The 23,618-nt window shown below is 39.4% G+C and overlaps 1 protein-coding gene across 2 annotated transcripts in view; it reads right to left on the bottom strand.

The window, feature by feature from the left end:
- Window positions 1-23,618, bottom strand: part of TRIO (trio Rho guanine nucleotide exchange factor) — a 243,846-nt gene that overhangs the window by 23,876 nt on the left and 196,352 nt on the right. For both annotated transcript variants that reach the window (XM_066186236.1, XM_066186245.1), the window contains exons 35-39: window positions 11,006-11,298; window positions 9,226-9,396; window positions 4,219-4,314; window positions 1,978-2,126; window positions 1,216-1,282 (exon numbers count right to left, since the gene is read on the bottom strand). In XM_066186236.1, coding sequence (XP_066042333.1) covers window positions 1,216-1,282; window positions 1,978-2,126; window positions 4,219-4,314; window positions 9,226-9,396; window positions 11,006-11,298 — 776 coding nt within the window. The remainder of the gene's footprint in view (window positions 1-1,215; window positions 1,283-1,977; window positions 2,127-4,218; window positions 4,315-9,225; window positions 9,397-11,005; window positions 11,299-23,618) is intronic.

Genomic DNA, 23,618 nt, shown 5'->3' with positions numbered 1-23,618 from the left:
TTTAGCCTGCATGAATGGGCTCAAAGCATGAGGGAAACTTCCACAGCCCTTCTCCTTACAGCCTGAAGGAGCTGCAATGCATTGCCAAGAGGGGCTGTTCCCAAGTAAATGTCAGAGCCACTGAAGTGGCTTCTGTGCTGCTTTGCTCTGTGTCTTATTTCACTCACACTAACCCCACACTAAAGAGCACTGAGGAGGAAACTGCCCATGGGACTGCACTCCATGGACTACTGCTTGCACTATGAGCAAACCAAGCACAACAAATTAAAAATCAATACTGTTAGCAAGCATTCTTGCTGCAATAAAGTTCCTCTTACATTTTCCCATAGTCCCATCTTATTTTTGGTGTCCACACAGCTGTGTCTCACTGAGCAATTATATTGGGAGTGTTTCTGAATTTTGTAATATTCATGCAACTCTATTCCTTTTTTCCCCCCAATAGTTCTATTCCTAAATAGCCAAGTCTGCTTTTGGTTTGCCAAGTATATGTTTTGATGTACAGCATTTTTACCAGAAATTATGATGTTATTTACAAAAATACATCTATTTACAGACTCCTAATCCATCCTTTAAATACTGTAAAAACCCTATCATAATGCTGATCTTTCTTTCCCTCCCTGCCTCCAAAATAGAGTTTAAGAATTAAACTTTATTAGGCTAAAATTCACTGTCATGCTCATTTTTCTACTCTTCCAAATGCATTTTGTTGGTAGCTGAAGATTGAGGGGAGATGTGAGATGTTATCTCATTTTACAGCAGGGGAAGCTAGAAAGTCTAAGAGAAGCCTAGAGGTAGGAGAGGAAGGAGGTAGCTGCTCCGTATCCTGAGGAACAATCTTTAAAATCTTGGGTAGCTGCTCTGTATGCTGAGGTACAATGCTTTTTTTTAAAAAAAAAAATTAGATGTGCTAAATAAACCCACTATCTACTAGAATAAGATTAGGCCAGAGGTAGTGATTAAAAAAAAAAAAGGCAAAGAACTACACTCCTCAAAAGAACAAGGTGAACACAGTAACAGGAAAAATGAGTAAAATCTGATGTAGTATTTTAATATATTAAAAGCTTACAGGAGGGAAAACTCAGAATGTAAACTTTCACATTTTTAGTCTTCTCTTCCTGTGTTTAGTTTTGAAAAACATAGTGAAGTTCAAGCTGCATAGCTGTTAGTAACACATTTAAAAAAAAGAAGAAATCAAGAGAATTAAAAACATCATACCTCAACTACATAGCCCAGATCTCGCACATAATCTCGCTCTGTCTCCACTAATTCCTGTAACACATAGCTACAGTGGAAGGAAAAAGGTGAACAAATATTAAAAAATGAAGCAGATTTTCCAAGAGGATTAATGGCATACAACTTTTTTGATATTTGCAGTCACACATGTTTGATAGACAGAACTGAAATGGAAGAAATAATGTACATTGGTTCTTAGCAAGATACTGCTTTGACTTTCAAACTGGACACGCCTTGCTTCTGTTTATCCAAAGTCAGATGTTTTCTTAAATGTGACATTAAAATTAAACATTTAACTATTGTTTAAAATAAAATGCTATTATGTCTCTGGTCTGGAGACTCTTAGCTATATGGATGGTTATTTCTAGACACAAGTTTAAAAAATTTGAAACCAGGCATGTTTTTATTCTACCATGGTAACAGTTTACTACTACGTAGAGAAATTAAGCATGGGTTGGAACAGAATGAGGGGAATGACCTTTTTTTTTCCAAGTCTAATAGACCTTTGGACATTTAAAGATCAGCATCTTCCCAAATAAATGATAGTGACATGCAGCAGAAGTCAAACGTAGGTATGACTAGAATTAAAAATCACAGATTGAATGTCACAGAGAAATGTGACCACATGCTTGACATCTAATACAAGTCCTCCCACTTTCAGAGTAACAGCTTCTGCTGCCTGTTCAAAATAAGCATTGTAAAAAAAAGAAAAAAAAGTAAAAAATTTTACAAAATTGGTCTTACTGTCGTCTTTTTAAGGAGCTGGATTTCCTTTCCTCCATCTCATCTATGGGTGACGAGGAGGATAGAAGGGAGTTATCTGAAGGGTTGAAGGATGGACTGCTGCTGTCCCCTTGATCTACCAGCAAGGAACTTGGACGGTCCTCCAGAGCCTGAGGAAGTATTCAAGGTAGTCAGCAACAATGATTTATTTCTCCTTTATTCACAAGACACATTGCAAGGTGCTGTATAAAGCAGTCTATGGGAGATCAATTACTAGCAACCTATGGGAGATCAATTACTTTAATGTATCTGGGCAAAGCAAGTCACAAGCCTCCAGGAAACCTGGCTTTCCATGATAACTGAGTCTTTGAAGCACATTTGAGAAGTACATTTGAGATGACAGTCTTCCCTTCACAGGAAAAAAGGGAGCTGAACTGGTTTGAGCAGCAGTGGCTAAAAGTTGGACTCTTCCTGCTCAGGATACAAATACTTCTATGGCAGGAGCAACACAAAATGTGTCCCCATGGCCAGGGATTAAATTATATTTGTCATATTTGACTTCTGGCATATACAAGTTACTTTCAACAATAAAGAGAACATCTTTATAGGAGATTTTTATGATTCTACATTTTTAACTCGAGAGAAGTGGTGTTCTCTGTGAAATGTTTTGGTTATCTTAATAACTAGCCAAAATAGCGTCTCAGTGAAGAAAATAATGACTTCTAGGCTGCCAATGTTGTTTTTGAGCTTGTTCAGATCCTAGAAAAGAGTCCCTGTATCCTCTTCCAGATACATTATCTCTCTCTCTTGCATGGACTCCACCAGCTTCTGTTTGTATAAAAGATGAAGAAGCAATAGGAGGAAATAATACAAACATCTTCTATGAAGTATTCATTGGATTTCTTTAATTCAAGCCCATAATCTTGGACCAAGCTACAGCTATGTATCACATTTTCCTTGCATGTGATACAGCCTTATTGCAAGACACATTTACTTCACTGGGGTGGGGTACTGCTATAATCTTTTTTCTTTCCCCACAAAAAGTAAAAAACAACAATGATATGACTTTCCCAAAACTCAGGGGAAGCTGAACCTTGGCTGAAACTGTGAAATGAGAACATCTCCCCCAAGGGCTATATGCATGGATCATTAAGTTATATCCACTGCTAGGCAGCCTGAAAGACACATGGACTATCAAACTTTCCATTTACCAAAATTCAAAGACTGTTGAATTTTCCCATAGATTACTTTGTATTCACCCTTCTGGTGTAAGAGAAGTAAAATGCAAAGTTAATACCCAAGAGAGTACAGTAATTATTTTATGCAAGAATGTAATTTTCTCTGAATGAGAGGACAGAAAATGAAATTTCTGGTACTGAAAGTCAAAGGTGCTTCAATTTAGAATGAACCTGGAAAATATCAAACTCTGATAACATGGGGCTGACATGCTGCAATTCTTTGCAGTTTTCACAAAGGCACTTCCTATTGAGCCCAAGAAGGGCTATGCTGCAAAAGTTGTATTTAAAGGTTTTGAGGAAATCCGGAATTGCTGAGGGACCTCTTGAGATCATATAGCCCAATCTGAAACAGGGTCAGCCAGAGAAGTATTCCTCAGACTGGGTCAAGCTGGATTTTGATTACAAAGGGCCTTCCTGGAATTATGCATATAATGAGAATCTTCAGAAACATGGAAAATTTAAAACAGAAACCTAAAAAAGCTGACACAGATTCCTCCTACTGAATTTGTTAGCAAGGATGGAGGCACAACAAGAAAAATGATCCCTTTACTCTTTTACTTATTTCTTCATTATCATGTTGTCTAAAGAGCAACTAGATAACATAAATATTTGTGTTATTAGGGTTACCTACTTTACTGCTAACCTCCTAAGATTTGCAATAAATTTAGTTTCAGGGATTCTTCTTATAAAGGTCTATTAGTTTAAGACTCCTGGTCATTGCATTCAGTCTACTAATAGGACATTTTCTTTTTATTAACAGGACATACTTAGTAGATTTTCTACCATCTTCTCTCTCCCTCTTATTTATTGCTTTTTGCTCCTCTACATTGCCATTTACCTATTCAGTAAATGCTTTTACAAGAGTGTGTCCAAAATGACCCCATACATCAACCCAGGAAGTAACTTTTGAAACAGACAACAAATTTTATAAGTCAATGTAAAACATGCAGGTGTGCTTTGAGTAGCAAGCCGGGACTTGAAGACACAACTTCTTTAAGCACATGCACCTGCTGGTCAGTCTCACCATTTTACTTTTGACAAGCTCTTCAATTGCACTGACGAGTTCTGCAGCACTGGGTGTCTCGGAGCTTGTCGGCCGCACCAGCAGTCGAGAAGATGTCTGTGCAATGACACAAAGGAAGAAGAATCCCAGAATTAGCCCAGGATCAAGGATCAAGAGACTTCCTTCACTTCTCTGTCAGACAAAGGTACCTGACAGGTACTGTCAGCGTCATATAACACTAAGACCATCCCTTCCAACGTGAGCAGCTAGAGTTGGAAGTTTCAAATAAACCCCACAGAAGTTAACTGCTGGGATAAAATTCCTGTTCCTACATGCAACAGAAGTCGAGGAAATATAATTGCTGATAATTCCTGGCAAATAGCTATGAAACTTGCCTGAGCTGACCCAATAGACAACAGTTTGTTAACCTATTTTATTGCTGCTTAAACAAAGCAACAATTGCAGAACACTAAGAGAAATCAAGAAGACTTGAAATAAAGGAGGAAGCATTATCATGTTAAGAAAAAATACACCAATAACTCAGGGGCATTTACTTTTCTAAAAGAGCTGGAGTATATTGCCCAGATTCAGATGGGAAATTGAGCTCACCATTCCTTGTGCCATCCATTTTTCCCAATGGTATGTGTAGAGCACAGAAGATCTCTGGCCTCATAAGCTATAAAATGCCAGTTTATAGATACAACTGAAGGTAAAAGGTGTTCACAGTAAAGGAGTCTGGGAGAAGGCCATTAAATTCAGCCACAGTAATTTGCAAACAGAGTTGTTTGCATATTACATTTATCATTTAGTAACTGGAAAGTGGAAACAGGGTGTAATATGAACTGTACTTCATATTACGAACAGCACAGTGAACATCATGCAGCACAGGGCAAGCTGTCCTGCAAATGTTTCCAACAAACCGGGCAAAGGAACGGCACGAATAATGACTCAACACAAGAGGTTCTGCTCAAATTAAGCATGGGTGTAACAAGACTCCCCATAAGTAAACACAAAGAGAAGAAAAGAATATACAGATTTTAGGTAGTTTGCCTTGTATTTGCCTTATTTGGAAAGGAAAACAGGGGCTGGGTAAGCAAAGGAAATACAGATAACTTTAAACGGAAAGATACGGGAACTGAGCCAAAGCAGAGACAGAACACAAGTCAACATAATGCTGCATCAGAGTTTACAAAAAGAGAAAACAAAAAGCAAAAATAATTAGTTTCATATTAACACAACTGATCTTGAAACTTTTAATACTGTTTATCCAAAAATTAAATGCAAACAACTTGTAAACTGCCACCAAATGCAAATCCATGACGTTCGCAATGATTCTGCTGAATGAAAGAATGCATATAGTGTGCAGATGTGCTCTTAGGGGAGAAAATGGTTGTGTTATTTAGTGCTATTAGAAAAATCAGCATGGCCTAGCACACGATGTTTGCACGCACACCAAAAACTGAGCAATCCCACAGGCTGACCTGTCTTTTTACATGCTTCTGATATCTGACTGCTGATCAGGTTTTCCACAGCTGTGGCTTTATGTGGTTTTCACTTTGGGTGCAGAGCTCAGCTTAGTTTTAAAAAACACTGTCAGTGTTGAAATCAGGTTCTGCTTATGGTCTCTTTTGTCTCTTGTATTGCTTTTTTGGGGTATGTAGGATGGGAGTTAAAACTTCAGAACTGTGATTTCCAGTGCCTGTGGTTATATCACATCTTATCTGAAAAAGAAGGAGCTACATAGATAAAACTCCTTGCTGACTTTCCTGATGATGTACTCTGGGAGCAGAGTACATCCCTTGCCCAGAAAAGAAGGGAAAGCTGGAGGGAGCAACTGAGCTCCCGCAGGTATGAGATGCTGCCAGGGGCCTACAGCAGGCTGGGAAGGGAAGGAGAAACCCAGCAAACAGGGAGTTTCCAGCACTGAGCAGGAGCTCTGGAGAAGAAGAAATGCTTGCAGGGAGGCAGAGATGAACGCCAAGTCTCTGAGGTCACAGAAAGCAGGAGACATTCCTCGGGATCCGGAGTAGCTGAGCAATCCAAGAAACCACCCAGTATGGCAGGAATGTGAAGAAGGACTCCACCCAGAAGACAGACAACTAGGAACTTGTTTGCAAGCCTTTTTATAAATCAGTAACTCTATCAATAGAGCCAACTACCTTCTCCTGGGTAAAACTTTGCTCTGGCTTCTCACTTCTGTGTTCCAATAAAGCATTTACTTTAGGTACTAAAAGTCGGTGGTGTGTGGACTTCTGTGAGGCACACACAACCTCCCAGGATGCCCCATGATGGGAACTTTTGCCTCCCATCACAAAGGACAAATATTGCATAATAACAGCACATTGCAGAAGAATCACTGTTTACGTACTTTGAAAAATTATGGTATAATATTAACTTTACCAGGTTTTAACTTCTCTGAAGTCTTCTCTAAATGTAGTTTCAGCTACTTCAAAAACTGTCCCAACACGTCTTTACTGAAGTGGGGGCATCTTAACCTTTTAAGAAGTTGTGCTGGTTTTGGCTGGGGTAGAGTTAATTTTCTTCCCAGTGTCTGGTATGGGGCAGCATTTTGGATGTGCTAAAAGAAGTGTTGATAATGTAGAGATGTTTTTGTTATTGCTGAGCAGGGCTTACACAGAGCCAAGGCCTTTTCTGCCTTTTTGTTCTGTCCTGCTGGTGAGTACTTGGGAGGTTGGGAGGAGACACAGCCAGGACAGGTGATCCAAACTGACCAAAGGGATATTCCAGACTATGTGACATAATGCTCAGAGCATAAAGTGGAGGGAAATAGGAGGAAGGGGGTGACATTTGGAGTGATGGCATTTTTCTTCCCAAGTCACCATTACACCTGATGGGGCTCTGCTGTCCTGGAAATAGCTGAACACCTGTCCACCCATTTGGAAGCAACTAATTAATTCCTTGGTTTGCTTCGCTTGTGTGAATGGTTTTTGCTTAATTTCAATCCACACATTTTCTACTGCTCAACCCTTTCTCTCCCTGATCCCACTGCTATGGGAGTAAGCAAGCAGCTAGATGGTACTTGGTGGCTGTCTGCGTTTAAACCACAACAGCAGTGAAAATAAAATTTCCAGGAGATTGAAAGCTACTTAAAGTCTTCCTCTACTGTGGTACGTGTCTGACTTTGCACCAGAAATACACAAGTAAGCAGACACTTGCTTACAAACATATCCCTTCACGTAAGTGTTCTTGCTATGTTAAAAAGTATGTGATGAAATTAATCTTTCTGTGGAGAACTTTTATAATATTTACATATCAATTTTTTTCTATCACTGAAGGAACACACAAATATGGCAGCTCATCAGCAAGAGCTTAAGCGTATTTTCACCAGTATTATTTTCATCTTATTTCTAAATCAAAAACTGAGATTATTACAGCAAGCAAACATTCTCTCAGCTCTGAAGGCTGGCCTATTTTTGTTTTTGTTTCAGGAATATTCCCAATATATTAATTTCTCAACTCATATGTTACACTCTGTCAATTTGGGAAACATGTACGAATTGAATACACACAGAGCATAAGAACCAGCCATTTTGATCCTACAAACAACAGCTTCAGGGATGAGTAGATTCCCACTAAAAGGCAGTGTTTTTAAAAAAAAAAAAAAAAAGGAAGAAAAAAAAAGAAAAATAAATAAGATCCACTGACGTTATTCATAACATCTGCACCACTGAGAACAGAGAGCAAGCAATCACAAAATTCACTAACAATACTCAGTGCTGTAGATTACAAAGGTTAAGAATTTTAAGGATCAGAATGGCATGAAAACAGTAATGTGCATATTTGCTGCAAAAGTCCAGATTATTTCCATTTTAAACCCCTTTACTTCCAGACTTGATACTTATCCCTTAAATGTTGGATCCAGGTTCAAAATTGAAATAAACTCTCTCAATGCATGAACATCATAACATTAAAGAAAAAATGGATCATACGCAAGTTGATCATGCAGTTACAGCCTACATCCAAAGTTTTATAACCGGTGCAAAATTTTTACCTTCAATTCTAACGTGCCTTTGTTTGTGAAAAACAGATGGATTATGTGCTGGTTATGGCTGGGACAGAGTTAAATTTCTTCACAGTAGCTGGTATGGGGCCATGTTTTGGATTTGTGCTGGAAGCAGTGTTGATAACTCAGAGGTCTTTTAGCTATTTCTGAGCAGAGCTCACACAGCACCCCACCACCACCAAGAATGGAGGGCACAAAGAACTGGGAGGGGACACAGTCAGGACAGCTGACCCCAACTGACTACAGGGATATTCCAGACCATATGGCATCATCCTCAGCCTATAAAGCTGCGGGGAAGAAAAAGGAAAGGGGGGACATTTGGAACAATGGCGTTTATCTTCCCAAGTCATTGCTACACGTGATGGAGCCCTGCTCTCCTGGGGATGGCTGAACACCTGCCTCTCTATGGGAAGTGGTGAATGAACTCCTTCTTTTGCTGTGCTTGTGTGCTTAGCTTTTGCTTTACCTATTAAAGTGTCTTTATTTCAATCCAAGAGTTTTTTCACTCTTTCCCTTCTGATTCTCACAGGAACAGTGGAACAGTGACAGTGTTGGGCTTAGCTGCTGGCTGGGGTTAAACCATGACAATTATTACCCTTATTTGGTAATTCCTTTCTCTTAGGCATCCCCCCCTTCCCCACCCACCCAAACCCCAAAAAACTCAAGAATAACAAAAGGTATGATTATAAAACAATTAGACTCTAATCACGAAATACAGCATCAGCCAAAGTGATGTAAATCATTCTGTGAGCACACAAAGCAGTCCATTTCCTCATTTAAAGTGCTAGCAGAAAAATTTCTATACTTGTGCTTTTAAAACAGAGAAGGATTTAATTCATGCTCTTTTCAAAGAACACCCTTTTAAAGTTGTCTAGAGGGCAAAAGTGATTACTCCTGTCTACCATGGAGCTGTATCACACACATTTTCGAGACCTTCAGAAGAAGAAGAAAAGATAACAGAGGTTATCTCATCCTGTGGAGCCTCCCCCACACCCTACTCCTACCTTGTCATCCTGGGAGTCGGGCTGGAGAAGACTGTGCTGCTGAATTGCCATGGGAGGAGGAAGTGGCACTGCATCTGCTCCCTCTTCGCCTTCCTCCTCTCCGCAGCTCTGCATGCCTGATGAGGATGACTTGGAGAGAGTGCCACTGCTCAGCCCCTCATTCCGACCTCTCTGTCAATAACAGCAAGGTGGTCAAGCTCTGTTATCTCAACAGCATGAAGCTTGTTATCACATGCTCGTTTTAAGGCTATTCTGTAGTTTCAGACCTCTCCCAACAAGTCAAGATGCTCCTACAAACCCCCCTTAATAGAGGGGGGAAAATGCAGATGCCAAAGACAGTTTTCAATGTCTGGTAAAAGCAAAAGAACTCAAATACTAAGAAAAAGACATTCAGCTGAAATTTACTACAGGGAAGTTTTATCCAAGCCATGCTTGCTTTCCAGGTTCACTTCTGTAAAGAGAAATCTGTATCTCTCTGAAATATGTATGGTCTGTACCACCGCAAGACTTCTAGAGGATATAAAAAAAACCTATTACAACATGCAGTATTTCATCAATTATCCTTTCAGCCTCCCACAAAGAACTCTGATTTCAAGTACTCGAAGTTTAATGTACTGATCTCACAGGGTAATTTATCTACCTTTGCAGGAAGACAGCATAGATGGTTATTGTTTTTTTCTGACTTTAAGGCACAGCCTTAAATTTTTCCCTTCACTCACAGAACTGCAGAATAACAGATACTGCCAAAACAATATTACAACTGCAGCACAGAGGGTCTCTTTCTACAGCCTGACATTCAATGTCAGAGGCCAATACTCATTCCTAACCAACATCTCCCAATTCACCATGCTGCCAAGTGTTCAGTCTTTCCTTTCCCTATACTTGCTGTGGAACTTCACTAGTGGTCCAAGTGTGTAGAAAAATATGTTGGGAGGAAGAAAAAAAAAAAAAAGCTGCAATAAATAAAAAATTGGGCAACTGAGACCACTTTTCTGTATGGTAAGTACCAAAACCAATAGTCAGAGTCAATCTGTTAAAAGGGAATAACATGAACCCAGCTGTGCCCTTGGAAGCAGTAACACGACATTCGTTTCAGCCTGAGCCATAGGTTTGTAAGAGAGAATTTGGCTATTGTTTATACCTAACTGGGGGCCAGCTTTGTTCATACATGAGATCCAGACTTTGAAGGAGAGGCACATGTTTGTGGGAAGAAGGGAAGCCCTCAGTAGCTGTCCTTGGTGGTAAAATTAGGAACAGTTCACGGTTTCCTTCTCTCCAATGAAAACTGCCATGCATATTATTTGACTCATGGTAAGGGGCCTGCATTGAAGAGCCAGTAATTTTTCTGTGCTCTGACTCTTATGCAAGGTGCAATTAGAGCTTTAAGCAGTTAAGCAGCTCTGCCTACACTTTCCCTGATCCATCAACAAGAAAAGCAAAGGAAATACAAAATAACCGGATTATTCCCAGACCTTGAAGCACCTTTACTCAAAGTCACTTTCCTAATTAGCATAAGAGAGTAAAGCCAAAGGACAACCTTTCATTCTCCTATTTCTCTTTTTAAATTACAGGCGCTTCATAGAGCTTCCATGACATTCAGAGGGCACAAACTGTCCCTGGCACGGGACGCATGCAAAGCACAGCAGTGAAGGATGAGCACAGGGCACGTAATGCTTTGCTCCACTGCTCGACAGTCAGCTGAGGAGACAACCTTCACCTGACAACATTTGGTTCCTTGAAAAACAAACCCACACCCCTCGGGAAGCTGTTGAGCACTCACCTCTTCGACAGTTTCATCTTGTGGGGTCGCTGCACTGTCGTCAGAGTCCTTCTGCGAGCCTGCATCGGCACTTTTACGGACCTCTCTGCTTTTCTTATGCTTGTGGGCCAGTTTTTTGACGTGCCCATCTGCTTTCCCACTGCTAAGGCGCCTCACAGGACTGGTGAGCCACTTCCTCAAGGTGTTGCCAGGGCGCTTGGGGCCTGGGGAGCTTTGAGCACCGATCATGTGGGGCTGAAGTGATGTCACGGAAGCGGGAGGACTGGCATCATTGCTGGAGACCGAAAGGGAGTCTGGAAAAAAGAACAAGGGGAGCATTTTAAAGCTGAAGCGCTGGCAAGTGAGAAACAAGGCAAATGGATGCATGTAATAATGGATGCATGTAATAATGGATATGGAATTGAATTTACAGATAGATCAATAAGATTTTTTTGAGGTAACCTGGCCTTTAATGACACCGCAACTATCAGTGGTCACGCTGCACAGGGCCGTCCACGCATAAGCACCATTGATGTGTTTAGTACTGTAAAGCTCCATGAAGTTGTTCCTGCCTCAACTATAATTCCTACTTCCCCACTGCTGATGCTTATTTGATAGTGGATTATACTTTACTTATGTCACGTAACTTTATGGAAGGATATGCTTGTTTTATCTTTTAATGTTTATTGCTTTGAGCAAATACATGAAGGGTAACAATAATTGCCTCAATGAGATAAGCAAATCATTTTTCAAACACCAAATTTAATTACAAATGCTCCAATTACTTTTGTTATTTATATATTTCCCCTACCCTTGGGGTAGAGGGAAGAAGAAACCAGAAGACAGTTAAGCGTCTGTCTTAAATTTCCTCTGAGTTTTGCTTTGTTTTGTTTGTTTCTTAAAAAGGCACAAAGCAATGTTTAAAAGCCCACTTGCTGAAATCTCAGGATCAGCAGTAGTTCTCAGCATGACACGCTTGAAGTTCTGTAATGAAACAAAGGATACACTTTTCTCAAGCCATAGTTAAATGTGCATGAGGCCAAAAACACTTTCCCACCAAGGTTCCTGTCACTTGACCAGGACTGTATACTTATGATGAACACCCACTGGTTAGCTATTGTGAGACTAGATTTCTTTTTTTCCCTATGCAGCACAATGCTGTTTTCCCCAGCAGTTCTCTTTTCCTAAAAATACACTTTTTTTTTGAAGGGGGGAAGGTGAAGTGGGGGCCTGGAAACATTCTTGTAACCACTCTTATAAATATTGTCTATCACTAGTATATTAGCAAGACTATCCTAGGCTGTTAAATATGGGGGTTTTCCCCCACCCCCCCGGTGTATGCACTTTTGTAGATAGATAGTTTACAAAAGGATGACATAAATAATGTTTTGTTGAATGTTTCTACTGCTGGGAGTTAAATGCAGTGCTTGTACTCCTTCTTGAAGCTTGACACAGATGTTCAGGTCACCTTTTCTGGCAGCTTTCCCCTAAGAGGTGTATTGCCAGTCTGACCAAAGATAGTCTGAATTTTGCAGAATAATATGGTCACATTGATGTAGCAATACACGTAATCATAAACATCCAAATTCTTGGATCCACACACAAATATGTGAGGTTGTTCCATTTCCACACAGCACTACATGTGAATGATGGTTTTGAATGGAGATGGGGAAAGAGACATAAAATGTGGATATAAAAAGTTTGGACTTTTTATTTTTCCTTCACGTTCAAGCTGTTTCACAAAAGCACACTTCCACTGGAATCCAAACTGTGATCTATCATGCTGTTTATGAAAATGTTTCTCTGTTCCAGTAAAACCCATGCCATGTCACCATTAAGATACCTCAGCTCTGACGCCAAGAACATTTGTAGCTTACACTATATGAACACATAAATAATAATTGCTGTTAACCACCACTTTCATCATGTTTCCACAAAGCTGAAGATAGACAAACTTTATAAAGCATACTTTCTGTCTAACAAGCTAGTTGCTAACTCTTTAAACCAAGAATTTAAACCAAGTCACATCTGCAGAACTATCTTCCAGCAACAGCTGTAGTGTGCATAGGTAAGGAGAGTTCACATGGTACCACTAACCTGGCTTCAAGGCTCTAAGTAATGGGTATTAGAAAAAAGGAGATGCAGAGCAACACTAGTTGTCTTTGTCTCTAAATCTTGGGAGAGCAGTGCTAAGAACTGCTACATTATTTTCTTGCTGAAGTGGAAAGCATAAGGAAGAAATTAATTATCCATAACAATGGGTTTTAGCTTGCAATCTGAGTATCCCTCAAGGCACCAGGATTACTGCTTAAGGGTTCTCAGCACATATGCAAGAAAAGCAAGCCTACTAGCCATCAGCATCCACGTCATGACAGATTTTTCACTTTATAAAAAAACCCCTGATCTGCTTATTAAAAAAATTCCAAACGAAACTTGCCTCCATCTGCAAGCTCTCCACAGGAATCTAAACAATCTCCTGTTAGACCTCTGTAAGAATTTAGTTTGACTGGTCTTTCACCAAACTTATCTTTACTGTATCATGCATTTTAATTATTATCAGATGCCTTGTTTCAGAAATCACAGCAAACATCAGCTGATGGTTATTTCAATAAATAACCTTCTGCTACTCTGCTAGAGGACCACAGAAGATGGGAAAACAGTGGTGGTGTTCTTGTAAGTAGGTTTCTTAAAGCACAAACTAAATGCCTCATTTCCAAAACTCGCAAGCTTGAAAATGTTGTAACTACTCAGCCAAATTTTTCTTTCATTTGTATATAGTTTTCCTCTCAATAACAGCTCATACAAGGTTCCTTCCACACAAATAAAATAGAGAACATTCACTTGTTTACATAAGACGAAAAAAATAAAGCCTTCGCAGAAGTTCACCATGTACTGTTCTGTATTTTTATATCTGTTGCATTTCTTTCCTTTGCAATTACTCCTTTCTAACAAAAAGGCAGCATGGTGGTGCAGTAACTGATTGCATACGATTGACTTTTACAAAAAGATGCCTATTACTAAGCATGTAACATGCCTCCAGTTAATTAACCCCTTCTTTTTATAAAGTGTGTTCCACCTCCTCAGATTTTCACACATCCTTTTGACAAGCTACATTTAGCAACTACCGAATTTCTTGTAAAACCAAGCAGTACAGGACAGAGGCCCTGAAACTCTGGAAGGCAATTTGTATTTTTGGAAGTATTTTTGTGTGACTGTACTTCTATTCTACCACTCCTAACTCTTAACCCAAGTAAGCCAGGAGTTTGTAGGCAGGAGGAGGGAAAAGAGCATGGAGAAATACATACCCTTTGCTCAAGCAGAGAGGATCTAAGAGACAAAACAATGTCAGCCAGACATGTTCCACAGCACATACTCTAGCCATATCCTCCCACACAACATTAGTTTTCGTTTGGCGTGCAGCATGTAACTGCTTCTTATCTTCCCTTCTGCATGACTTATTATGAAATCTGTACTGAAGTATTATCAGGGCTTTAGGGAATCACAAAAGTGGACATCGTGGAAGTAGTACACCGAAATGATAGCACTGTTCCACTTTGCTCTCTAAAGCTTGAAACCACTCAGAGAGAAGGAAAATCACAAAGGTTGGAGACCTCTGGAGATCAGCTAGACCATGCCCACTGCAGGGTGTACAGGGTTTTATCCAGGCAGGTTTTAAGTATCTCCTGAGAAGGAGACTCCACAGCCTTTTAGGGCAGGCTGTTTCAGTGCCCTGCCAGCCTCACAGTAAAACAGCTCTTCCTCATACTCAGACGGACCTTTTGTGTTTCAGTTTGTGCCTGTTGCCCCCTGTCCTGTCACTGGACACTGAAAAGAGCCTGGCCCCATCTTCCTGAAACCCACCCTTAAGATACTTGTATACATTGATAACACCTTCTTTTAAAATAATTTAAAAAAATTAATTGCTATAAAAGCATCAGCCAAAAGACCAAATTTTACTTAAAAGGCCATTAAGAAATAGAGATTTAAAATCATCAGTGTTAACCTGAAAACAATACCAGCCCACTAAGCCTCTTCAGAGATCAGCTCTTTTTACCCTTCCCTAAATTTGCAGAAAACACCTCTAAAGCCTCATAACTGAGTTACCACTCACTAGAAATATTCCATGTCAGTGTTTTCCCAGTGAGACCCATTACCATCGATTTTCCCATCTCATCCCAGCCAATAGGCATCCAGATTTTCCACTTGCTTACTGCCATCTATTTCCTCAGGACCCCAGTAACAATACTAAAGCACAGTCATGTACAAAACCTGGGTGCCTGTGTTCATGTATTAATGTAGAGGCATTGCCAGATCGAAGCACTAGGTAATATCAATATCCAATACAAGCATTTTCAAGAGCACAAAAAGACCTTTCACCTTCACTGTGGGAAGAGCCCCATGGAAGTGTCTCATTTCTCCCTGTCCCATCACTATACATGACTTCTATCTATATAATTAGGGATACAGACTTGGTTTGATTGATTACCATGCTTGGGATTGTTTACACTAAATCAGCTTTGTTTCCTTTATGACTACATAGAAAATTGTTTTTCTAGCGTTGCTCAAGAATATTTTATCACTAAGACACACTAAGGGGAAAAAAGGAGTATTCAAAATTGAACTGAGAGCAACACAGAATTTTAAATCCAAAACAGATGGAATAAATTTGGGGTATGCTAACCCCAAATGTGTTTCAAGTACAGTAAACTTTCTAGTGAGAATCAGACTCCCTTTTAGAAAAAGATAAATGAAACAGATGGACATCTTTGAGAGAAGAAAAGCCCAACTCAAATATAGTGGTCACACATAGCAACACCAACCCAACAAGAAACCATCAAATTTAATAAAACCACTACTTGTACAAGTAGAGAAAGTTGTGCAATTCAGTAAAGTACTTCAAAAAACCTAATGGATGGCCTTTGTTTTATAATTCATAGCCACAGTAAGAAAAGAAGCCATTTAAGTGCCATTTCCCTGAAAGTAAAAACCACATATGTTGCTCTTGTAGTGAGGTCAGAGGGTTCACTCAGAGTCCATAAATATATTTTTGAAGCTAAAGGGCAGGCAGTATGGTTCTGACCCCCTCAAACTAGAAGATAAAGTTACCTCCAACAAACAGCCAAATTTTTGAAATGGGAAGGGAAATGGGAATTCTCATTCTAGTCCCAGCTTTCTTAACACTAGAAACATGCACATCTGTGACTAATAAACTGCTTTTTTCCCTAAAAAATAAATCAGCCATGTTAAGCTAGTTGATGACTTGAAAGACTCTGCTTCATATTAACTATTTCCATATTGCTGTTTTTTGTGTTTTACTGCAAGGGACTACAGAACCCCTGACTCCTTTACCTAGGGAACCAAACTAAATCTTCTTGAAGCTCTGCACCTCTAAACACAAAATGCTCCAAAATCAAAAATAAGAACATTTCACAGTCCCTGGACTGTGAAACAGTGATGGGGCAAAGACTGAAAAAAGGAGCACAGCAAACTTAGTAACCCTGACTGGCATGTCATTCTGCCACTGCAGATCTGCCATCCACCATGGACTTTAGGGAACAAAAATTCAACCAACCAACCAACCAATCAAAAAAAGCCCAGAAAACTCATCAGGACAAATCAACCAGCTAATCAGTAAGATCTGCTGCAGGTACATTATGAGAGTTTGGGGAAAAGGGCTCTTTGTTGGTACAAAACACAGAGAGCAGAAATCTACAGTGATGTACTTTAAGGTTTAATATGCAAGATGGAGTTGACAAGCATCTAATGACACAAGTTCATAAAAGCCCGCCTGCATACAGAGTGATCACCTGTTATTAGATGAGATGAGGAAGGTGTGAAAAAAGAGTGCAAGGATTATTTTAGTCATGGTCATACATGCAGTTTCGACCTGGGAACTGCTTTTGAGGTAAGAGGTAACCAATTTGCCATGTATAAGACCATTCAGGAAATTTTGTACATGTCAGGAACTTTAATTCTCTCCTGCTGGGTAACCTCTTAAAAATATCTTTGCTGCCTATTTTTTGCAAACCAGTACTGGAATGTACATCAAAAGGCATTAGATGTGTTTCAACTTTTAAAAAGCCATCATAACAGCAGTTACCATTTAAAGACAATGCAGCTTAAGCATTATCAGGCTTGCAAATGGGGCATTTCCACCATGCCCTTTGGGAAGCATGAATTTCGCTTGTGAGATAGAGCGATATAACTTGCATAAAACTAGTTTCTTTAAAAAAATTTAAAAAAAATCACAAAATGCAGAAAGCTAGTACTCAATACATAGAAGAAAATCCCTCAATCTTATTTGTGTTGGAATACAGTGCCTTCATCTCTGGTCAGCAAACCTTTCTTGTCATTTATTTCAAGTTATGCACTATGCCGAAACACCGGTTAGTAATCTTTTTAGTATGTGAATAGACAAAGAGTTCAACTCCTCAGCACGTCTTCCATGATTAATAAATTATCTATATTAATTTTGACTGATACAGGCACTAGTGCAGAGCAGTTTCACATGTATGCAATAATTAAATCTTCCACGTCATCAAAAGCTGATTATCTTGACATCAGATAGACTGGAATTCTAAGCTTGAGGCTAGATAGTCTTCAACTTTTCTTAATGAGATACTAAACTGCCCAACAAGCAATTAAATAAAACCCCAACCCTGCCCCTAAGCCTGTCATCTTAATGACTTCCAAAGGTCTTTCTAATATTGAAAAAAGTCATTCAACAGACGTATTTGCAACTGCACCAGATAAAGGAATGAAGAAAACCTCTGAGTAAGAGCAGAAATAATACACTGTTCATTTGAATTAAAAAATTAGTGGCAGAAGCCTGAAAGGTTTAACACACTTATATTATTATTATTGTTATCATTATTTTTTCTTAATATCTTCTCCTGCCTTCCTACCCCATAAATTTAAAACCAAGTTTTTGTAAATCAAGGTTTTCCATTTAAGCTTTTAACTAGTTTCATATGCATTACAGAGTGTACACACAGAGAGCTGCAAATACAACTGCTATCTGTGAGCTAAACACCATCAAAATTCAGATGGGGAAAAAACCTCCTCTTGGAACAACTTTGCATCCACACTTGTGTTGTTTGTTTTTGGGGTTTTTAAACAGGAAGAAGGCATGATACTGTGCCAGAAAAAAAACCTTCCTAGGTTAACAAAAGTAGTTCTGTTTGATCTCCCTGGAATTCAGACAACGGGGAAATAAAGTCTCAAATCTAAATCTTGTATACTCCTACAAGCACTACAGGAAGGCAGAGTGGACTCTGTGGGGCATTACATTCTTAGCAGTAAGTTGTTATTCTCTCCTATTTCTGGAGAGAAATACATTTTGTGTCACAAGTAGGAAGTATTAAGACTTAGACTGCTGAAGTTTAGTTTCACAGTTTGTGAAAACCACAAGCTTTTAATAGATCAAATCTCAGCTTCCCTCTATGCAGCTTATATTTTTAATAGACAGTGTCTGGATTTCAAGTCTAGTCTTTTGGCCACCTGTTTGTTCAGATTTTAAGACAGCTACATCCATGTGCCTGGCAGGACACGCCAAGGACAGATTTATGTAATTTAGCACTGTTTCTTAGTCAAGTTCTTACTCTGTGCAGTGTACTGAGCCATCCTCTTTACAGATCAAAGCAAGTGGCCTGATTATTTAAATATGATTGTCTCCCAGTGGAAGGGAGGGGGCATTTCCCCTAACCACTAACTGCACAGGCACTTGCATGCTTTTATGTAAGGGCTAATGAACAGAAACATGTTCTAATTTTCAGGCAAAGGTTTCTCCTTTTCGTGCACAATCTTGAGCAATTTCCCTCAGGCCAACTGGGGCCATCATCCAGTTACTTATCTCTTGCACGTCACCTGTGCCTCCCCTCATAGGACATCATTTTACATCAGTGTGAGCACTGAAGATTTTCTCTGCAGACCTCCAACAGGCAAGATTTTCAGTGACAGATTCAAGTTACATGCTAACAACTCCCTCATAGGAGTTATGTAACACATACCATGTAAGAAAATTAAGGTGACACTCTTTTTTCCATTAAACAGTTGAGAAAGTTCTTCAGAGTAAATAGTGAAAGAAAATTAGAGAAATATTGCTTTTCTATATTAGGAAGCAGGTTTTCTCACAGTACCAACATATTTTCCCTATTTTGCTTTAAATACAGTAGCTTTTAAGATGAAATTTATTGAAGTTTCACAAAGACTCTACTACATTGCTCCCTTGCAAAGCATAGGCATTTCTGAGCTTTACTACAGAGGCGCAAATGTTTTAAATTGTCTGTACATGCTTTTTGACCTAGATGCCTAGTATCAGGTATATATCCAATTATTACAGGGCCAAAGCAGAAGATCTGATGAAGGCAAGGCCCAACCACTCCTCTGTCCAGAAGACGGGATGCAGCAGGAATGACTGCTCCAGGCCCAGGGCTGCTGCCTCCTCAGTACCCCAGGCTGCAAGGAGCTGTGTACAGCTGCTCTCGCCTGCTCCCCAGCACTGCTGCTTCTGGAGAGTTGAAGAACCCAGCGCAGGAAGCTGTGGAAGGCACAAGACGGCTACTGAAGCAGTGGGAGCTGGCAGCACTCACCCCCTTCCAACTGCTCCACGGCACAGCCTTCCCTGCCTTTGACAAAACCAGGCAGGCCACTCAGTGTGGGGAAATGACATCTGAGGCAAAGAATGGAAAAGAAGGAAGCAGAAACTTTGGGCCTGGGCCTCATAGGCAGTACTGGCACTTAAGACATTGGACAGAGTTTAGCTGACTGCTGACAATCCACTGGCCTCGTGCTTGCCACGTGCAACCCATCTCCCAGGAGCCATGCTAAAGGATGCCAGCAGCAAAGATGCAGCTCTGCTCGTGGCAGAGAGCTGTATGTCACACACTACAAATGGAAACCACTCCTGACAAGATTCGTGATGAGCAGTTTCAGATTTTAATTGGGGCAACTGCACAATTAATTCTGCTCATCTGTTACTGAGCTGTAGGGGTTTTATCATCTGCTACTCTAAATTTTTGCCGTAAATTTTCGCTCAGAAATGGATAAAAATAAGCTCCCGTCCTAGAAATACAGCTCTGAAGCAGCAGAGCAGCTCATCTGATATGCTTTCTGCATCAGTCCAGAAGAGGAAGATTAAGAACAGACATGAAGCAAAAATGTCCGTATCAGTACAGATAACAGAACAGCCAACCAAAAGGGGGTGGAAAAGGATGCATTCAGCAAGCTCTCAGCTCTGCTGAAAGCAGAGAAAGCTCTGGACAAAGGGAGGGAGAGAAGCAAGTCTGCAGAAATTGCATGAGAAGAATCATGATCTCAGATGTTATTTAAAGCAACACATGCCATGTTTCCCTGTGCAAAAGCTCAGCAATGCAGGGCATCCCAATGGAAGGAATTTATCCTATGCAGATTTTAAAACAGCCCCCAGTACATCAAGAAGAAGGTTGTATACTGCTGAGACATTGCAAAAGCAAGTTTCAGCAAGTCCGATCTCCAAAGGAAATAGCGAGACACAATTCTGGTGTACTTCTGAAATTGAGAATGTACACACAGGGAGGAAATCAGCTTCCACCACTTTAAGTAATCAATATAAACAAGTCCCACAATTACAAAGGCAAAAACTAACTCCACACAAAATCTGCATAAATGCTGAGCCAAAGTATTTTTTCCTTTTGTCCAAAAGTTTGACAAAACTGGAGCAAGTATAACTCTGCCATGTATCTACAAATGCGTGACCTCTAAAAAATGAAAGTAGATGCATTTTATTCTCTCTCGAAATGCCTTAAAAAATTCCAGCACTTGAGACAACCTCCAAAAATTCTCTAGGAAAACTAACAGAATATATGATGAGTCAATAAACGCTTTAAAACACAAAGGGTAAATACTATTAACAATTGCTAAGCATACCTTCAAGTGCACTAGTAAAGTTTATAAAGAGACTGTACACAGTGTTACTATATTAAGTTACAAAAACAAATGAACCTAAAGAAATAATGTCTTTATCAAGTGTCATTTGTTTTAAATCCCTAAGTTATTAGACTACTCGTACTAAAAAAAAAAAGCTTTTTCCTGTTCACCTACTGCAGTTACACATTAACCTAAATACACATAATAATCCAACAGCAATTTTAACAGTGTTTTTTTCTTTTCCTCCCATCCTCTTGATTCAAAGCAGAAGAGCTCATTAGAACAACTAGCAATTGTTTGAGCCACAGCTTTAGCAACAGCTGTACAAACACATCAATCTCAAGTCAGGAACTCTGCCATATGCTCAATAATAATAATATACTCATACTGTTTAGCTTTGGGGCTATTACAGTAACTTTGGTCATTTTCTCTTTCCAAATGTTATACTGCTGTAGCCCTCAAAAAATACATTGAGAAAGTAATTCAGGGAATTGGGAGCGAAGATGGAAGGGCTAAAATAGTGATAAAAATGGGTCCTCTAAAATTCCTATAGATAAAATTGATGTTTCATCTTTATCCAGTTAATTACATCAGTGATAGAGATTCATTACACAATGATGTTTGCTCTTTACCCAATCAGTTGATCTTAGTGATAGAAATTCATTGTACAAACATTACTTTGCATGGTAAAATGTTGACCTTTTTGGTGCACACGCTGTCTGGAGCCCTTGTGGCCATGCCACTGCTTTCAGCCTCCCCACTGTGTAACAAGATGACTGTAGGTGATGACAGACAACTTCCTACTAATGCAATCCCACCTCAATACCTACATTACCAAGAGCAGACTTAGATGACAGTGATTAGAAACTGAACTGGCTTTATATTTTTTGTCTTCAGATGGGAATGTAACCTGAGCAACACAATGAGAGCACACGTGATTTTAATAAACGTCAGTCATGCTGGAAATACAAGGGGTTTTTTTAAGCAGACTCACTGTCAAGGTTGACTAGCAGGGAGCTATTGAAAGTCATAATGCCTATCTGCTGCAGAGATGCCTTTTCAGGATGAAATATTTTAAGGAATTATGAAAGGGGAAGATAATGCTCCACAAATTCATCAGTTTTGAATATTGACTGAGTTAAAAAGGGAAAGATAACTCCTTGGTATAGAGTATTTTAAAACTATAAATTAATGGAAGATGTGACATTTTATCTCAGTGCAATTCAAATACACTGAACACCAAAACAGAATCACTGCCATGTTCGTTAACTTGATTACAGTCTCTTCAGGAATAACATATGTACGTCTGAATTTTCTTCGGCACGATCAAGCCCATACCATGCACACACAAAAAGCTACATTTTGTCAGGCAACTTTTCCATTGTTTTTGTTTCCTTGAATTTTCCATATAAAGCCTAAGGAGGAAGGTGATGCTGTGAACTGCCTCGTTCACCAAGTCATCTAAATTTCAATTCTTCACATCATTCCCCAGCTCCCATCCATCTAAGATTACTTAAGTGGCCACAGGAAAATGATGTGATAAGATCTGTCCAAAACTGATTTGGATGTAGGAAACAAAAGGAAAAAAAAAATAAACTTCATTTGAAAGGCAATTAAAAGGCAATAAACCAGAATTCTTATTACTTGCTTTAACTAGACATGAAGCAAAGGAAAAGAAGGAAATCTGTAATAGTTTCTACAAAACAGTAACTACTGCTTTTTTCAGTTATAGACTCCAGTTAAAGCCTAAATTTAGGAGCAAATAAGTTATCTGGTGGAAACTAAGAAATTTAACTAGCTTCTATTCATTTTTCTATTGAAAAAAACCCCTATTTCTTCTTTTCATCAAGTCCCGAGCATTTCCTACAGTGCCTCTAGACATCTGATCTCTATGGAACTCTTCTCAGGGCAAACCACTCCACATAATCTATAGGCTGGGTGGTGTCTTTTTTGCAACCACTTACTCAGGAAGATTGACTGGAGGTGTCCAGTCCAATGTTCAAATGCAAGGAAACAATAAAATAGGTTAAGTGGTTTAGCAAGCATACTGAACAATTCCTATGAGGAAAACAATCAGGGGAGGACTGTTAATGTTACTGATGTTGTCTTTTCAAAGCAGGATGGTGTATACTTACACCACCTAAATTCTGTTCCTCTCATTACCTCCCCTAAAGGAGAGTCAGCACAAGCCTAGATGAGGAAATTCAATGGATTGTTACAGCTGCTTGTGACTCTGCTCAAAAGCAGATTATGAACATATTGTTCATTACTAGTCTTGCAATGAGCATCTAGAGGAAACTTTCATTATGTAAGGCAATAGCTCATTCTTATGCTGCTGCTTCACTGAAGTAATTTGTTTGAAAGAGAGATGTAACACAGCATGACAGAAATTAGGTTAAAATATAAGTTAGAACATTTCTGCTTTGCTCAGTTTAAGCCCATCAATTCAATACAGACTTTTGACCACGATACTAAACCATATGCATCAGATGCTTGGATACAGGTATTATCTGAGACAGCTGACAAGGAGATAAAGGTGCAAATACATTTCTGGTATGAAATCAAACTCCACCCTGCTTTCCAAAGTTTTATTAATATTCCTTTTGGCCTCTCTCTGGGAAATTCAAAATTGCTCCATCATACTTTTGAAATCTAGAAATTCTTCACTAAGTATTTTGAATATGCTTCAGTAGCAATACACAGGAACACGGACATGTTAGCAAAATCA

Source organism: Chamaea fasciata, unplaced genomic scaffold (assembly GCF_029207755.1).
Source record: "Chamaea fasciata isolate MVZ Bird 193981 ecotype frontalis unplaced genomic scaffold, bChaFas1.0.hap1 SCAF_1, whole genome shotgun sequence".
NCBI classification, from domain to species: domain Eukaryota; kingdom Metazoa; phylum Chordata; class Aves; order Passeriformes; family Sylviidae; genus Chamaea; species Chamaea fasciata.
The sequence above is the reverse complement of the archived record's forward strand: the minus strand, read 5'-3'. Positions and strand labels throughout refer to the sequence as shown.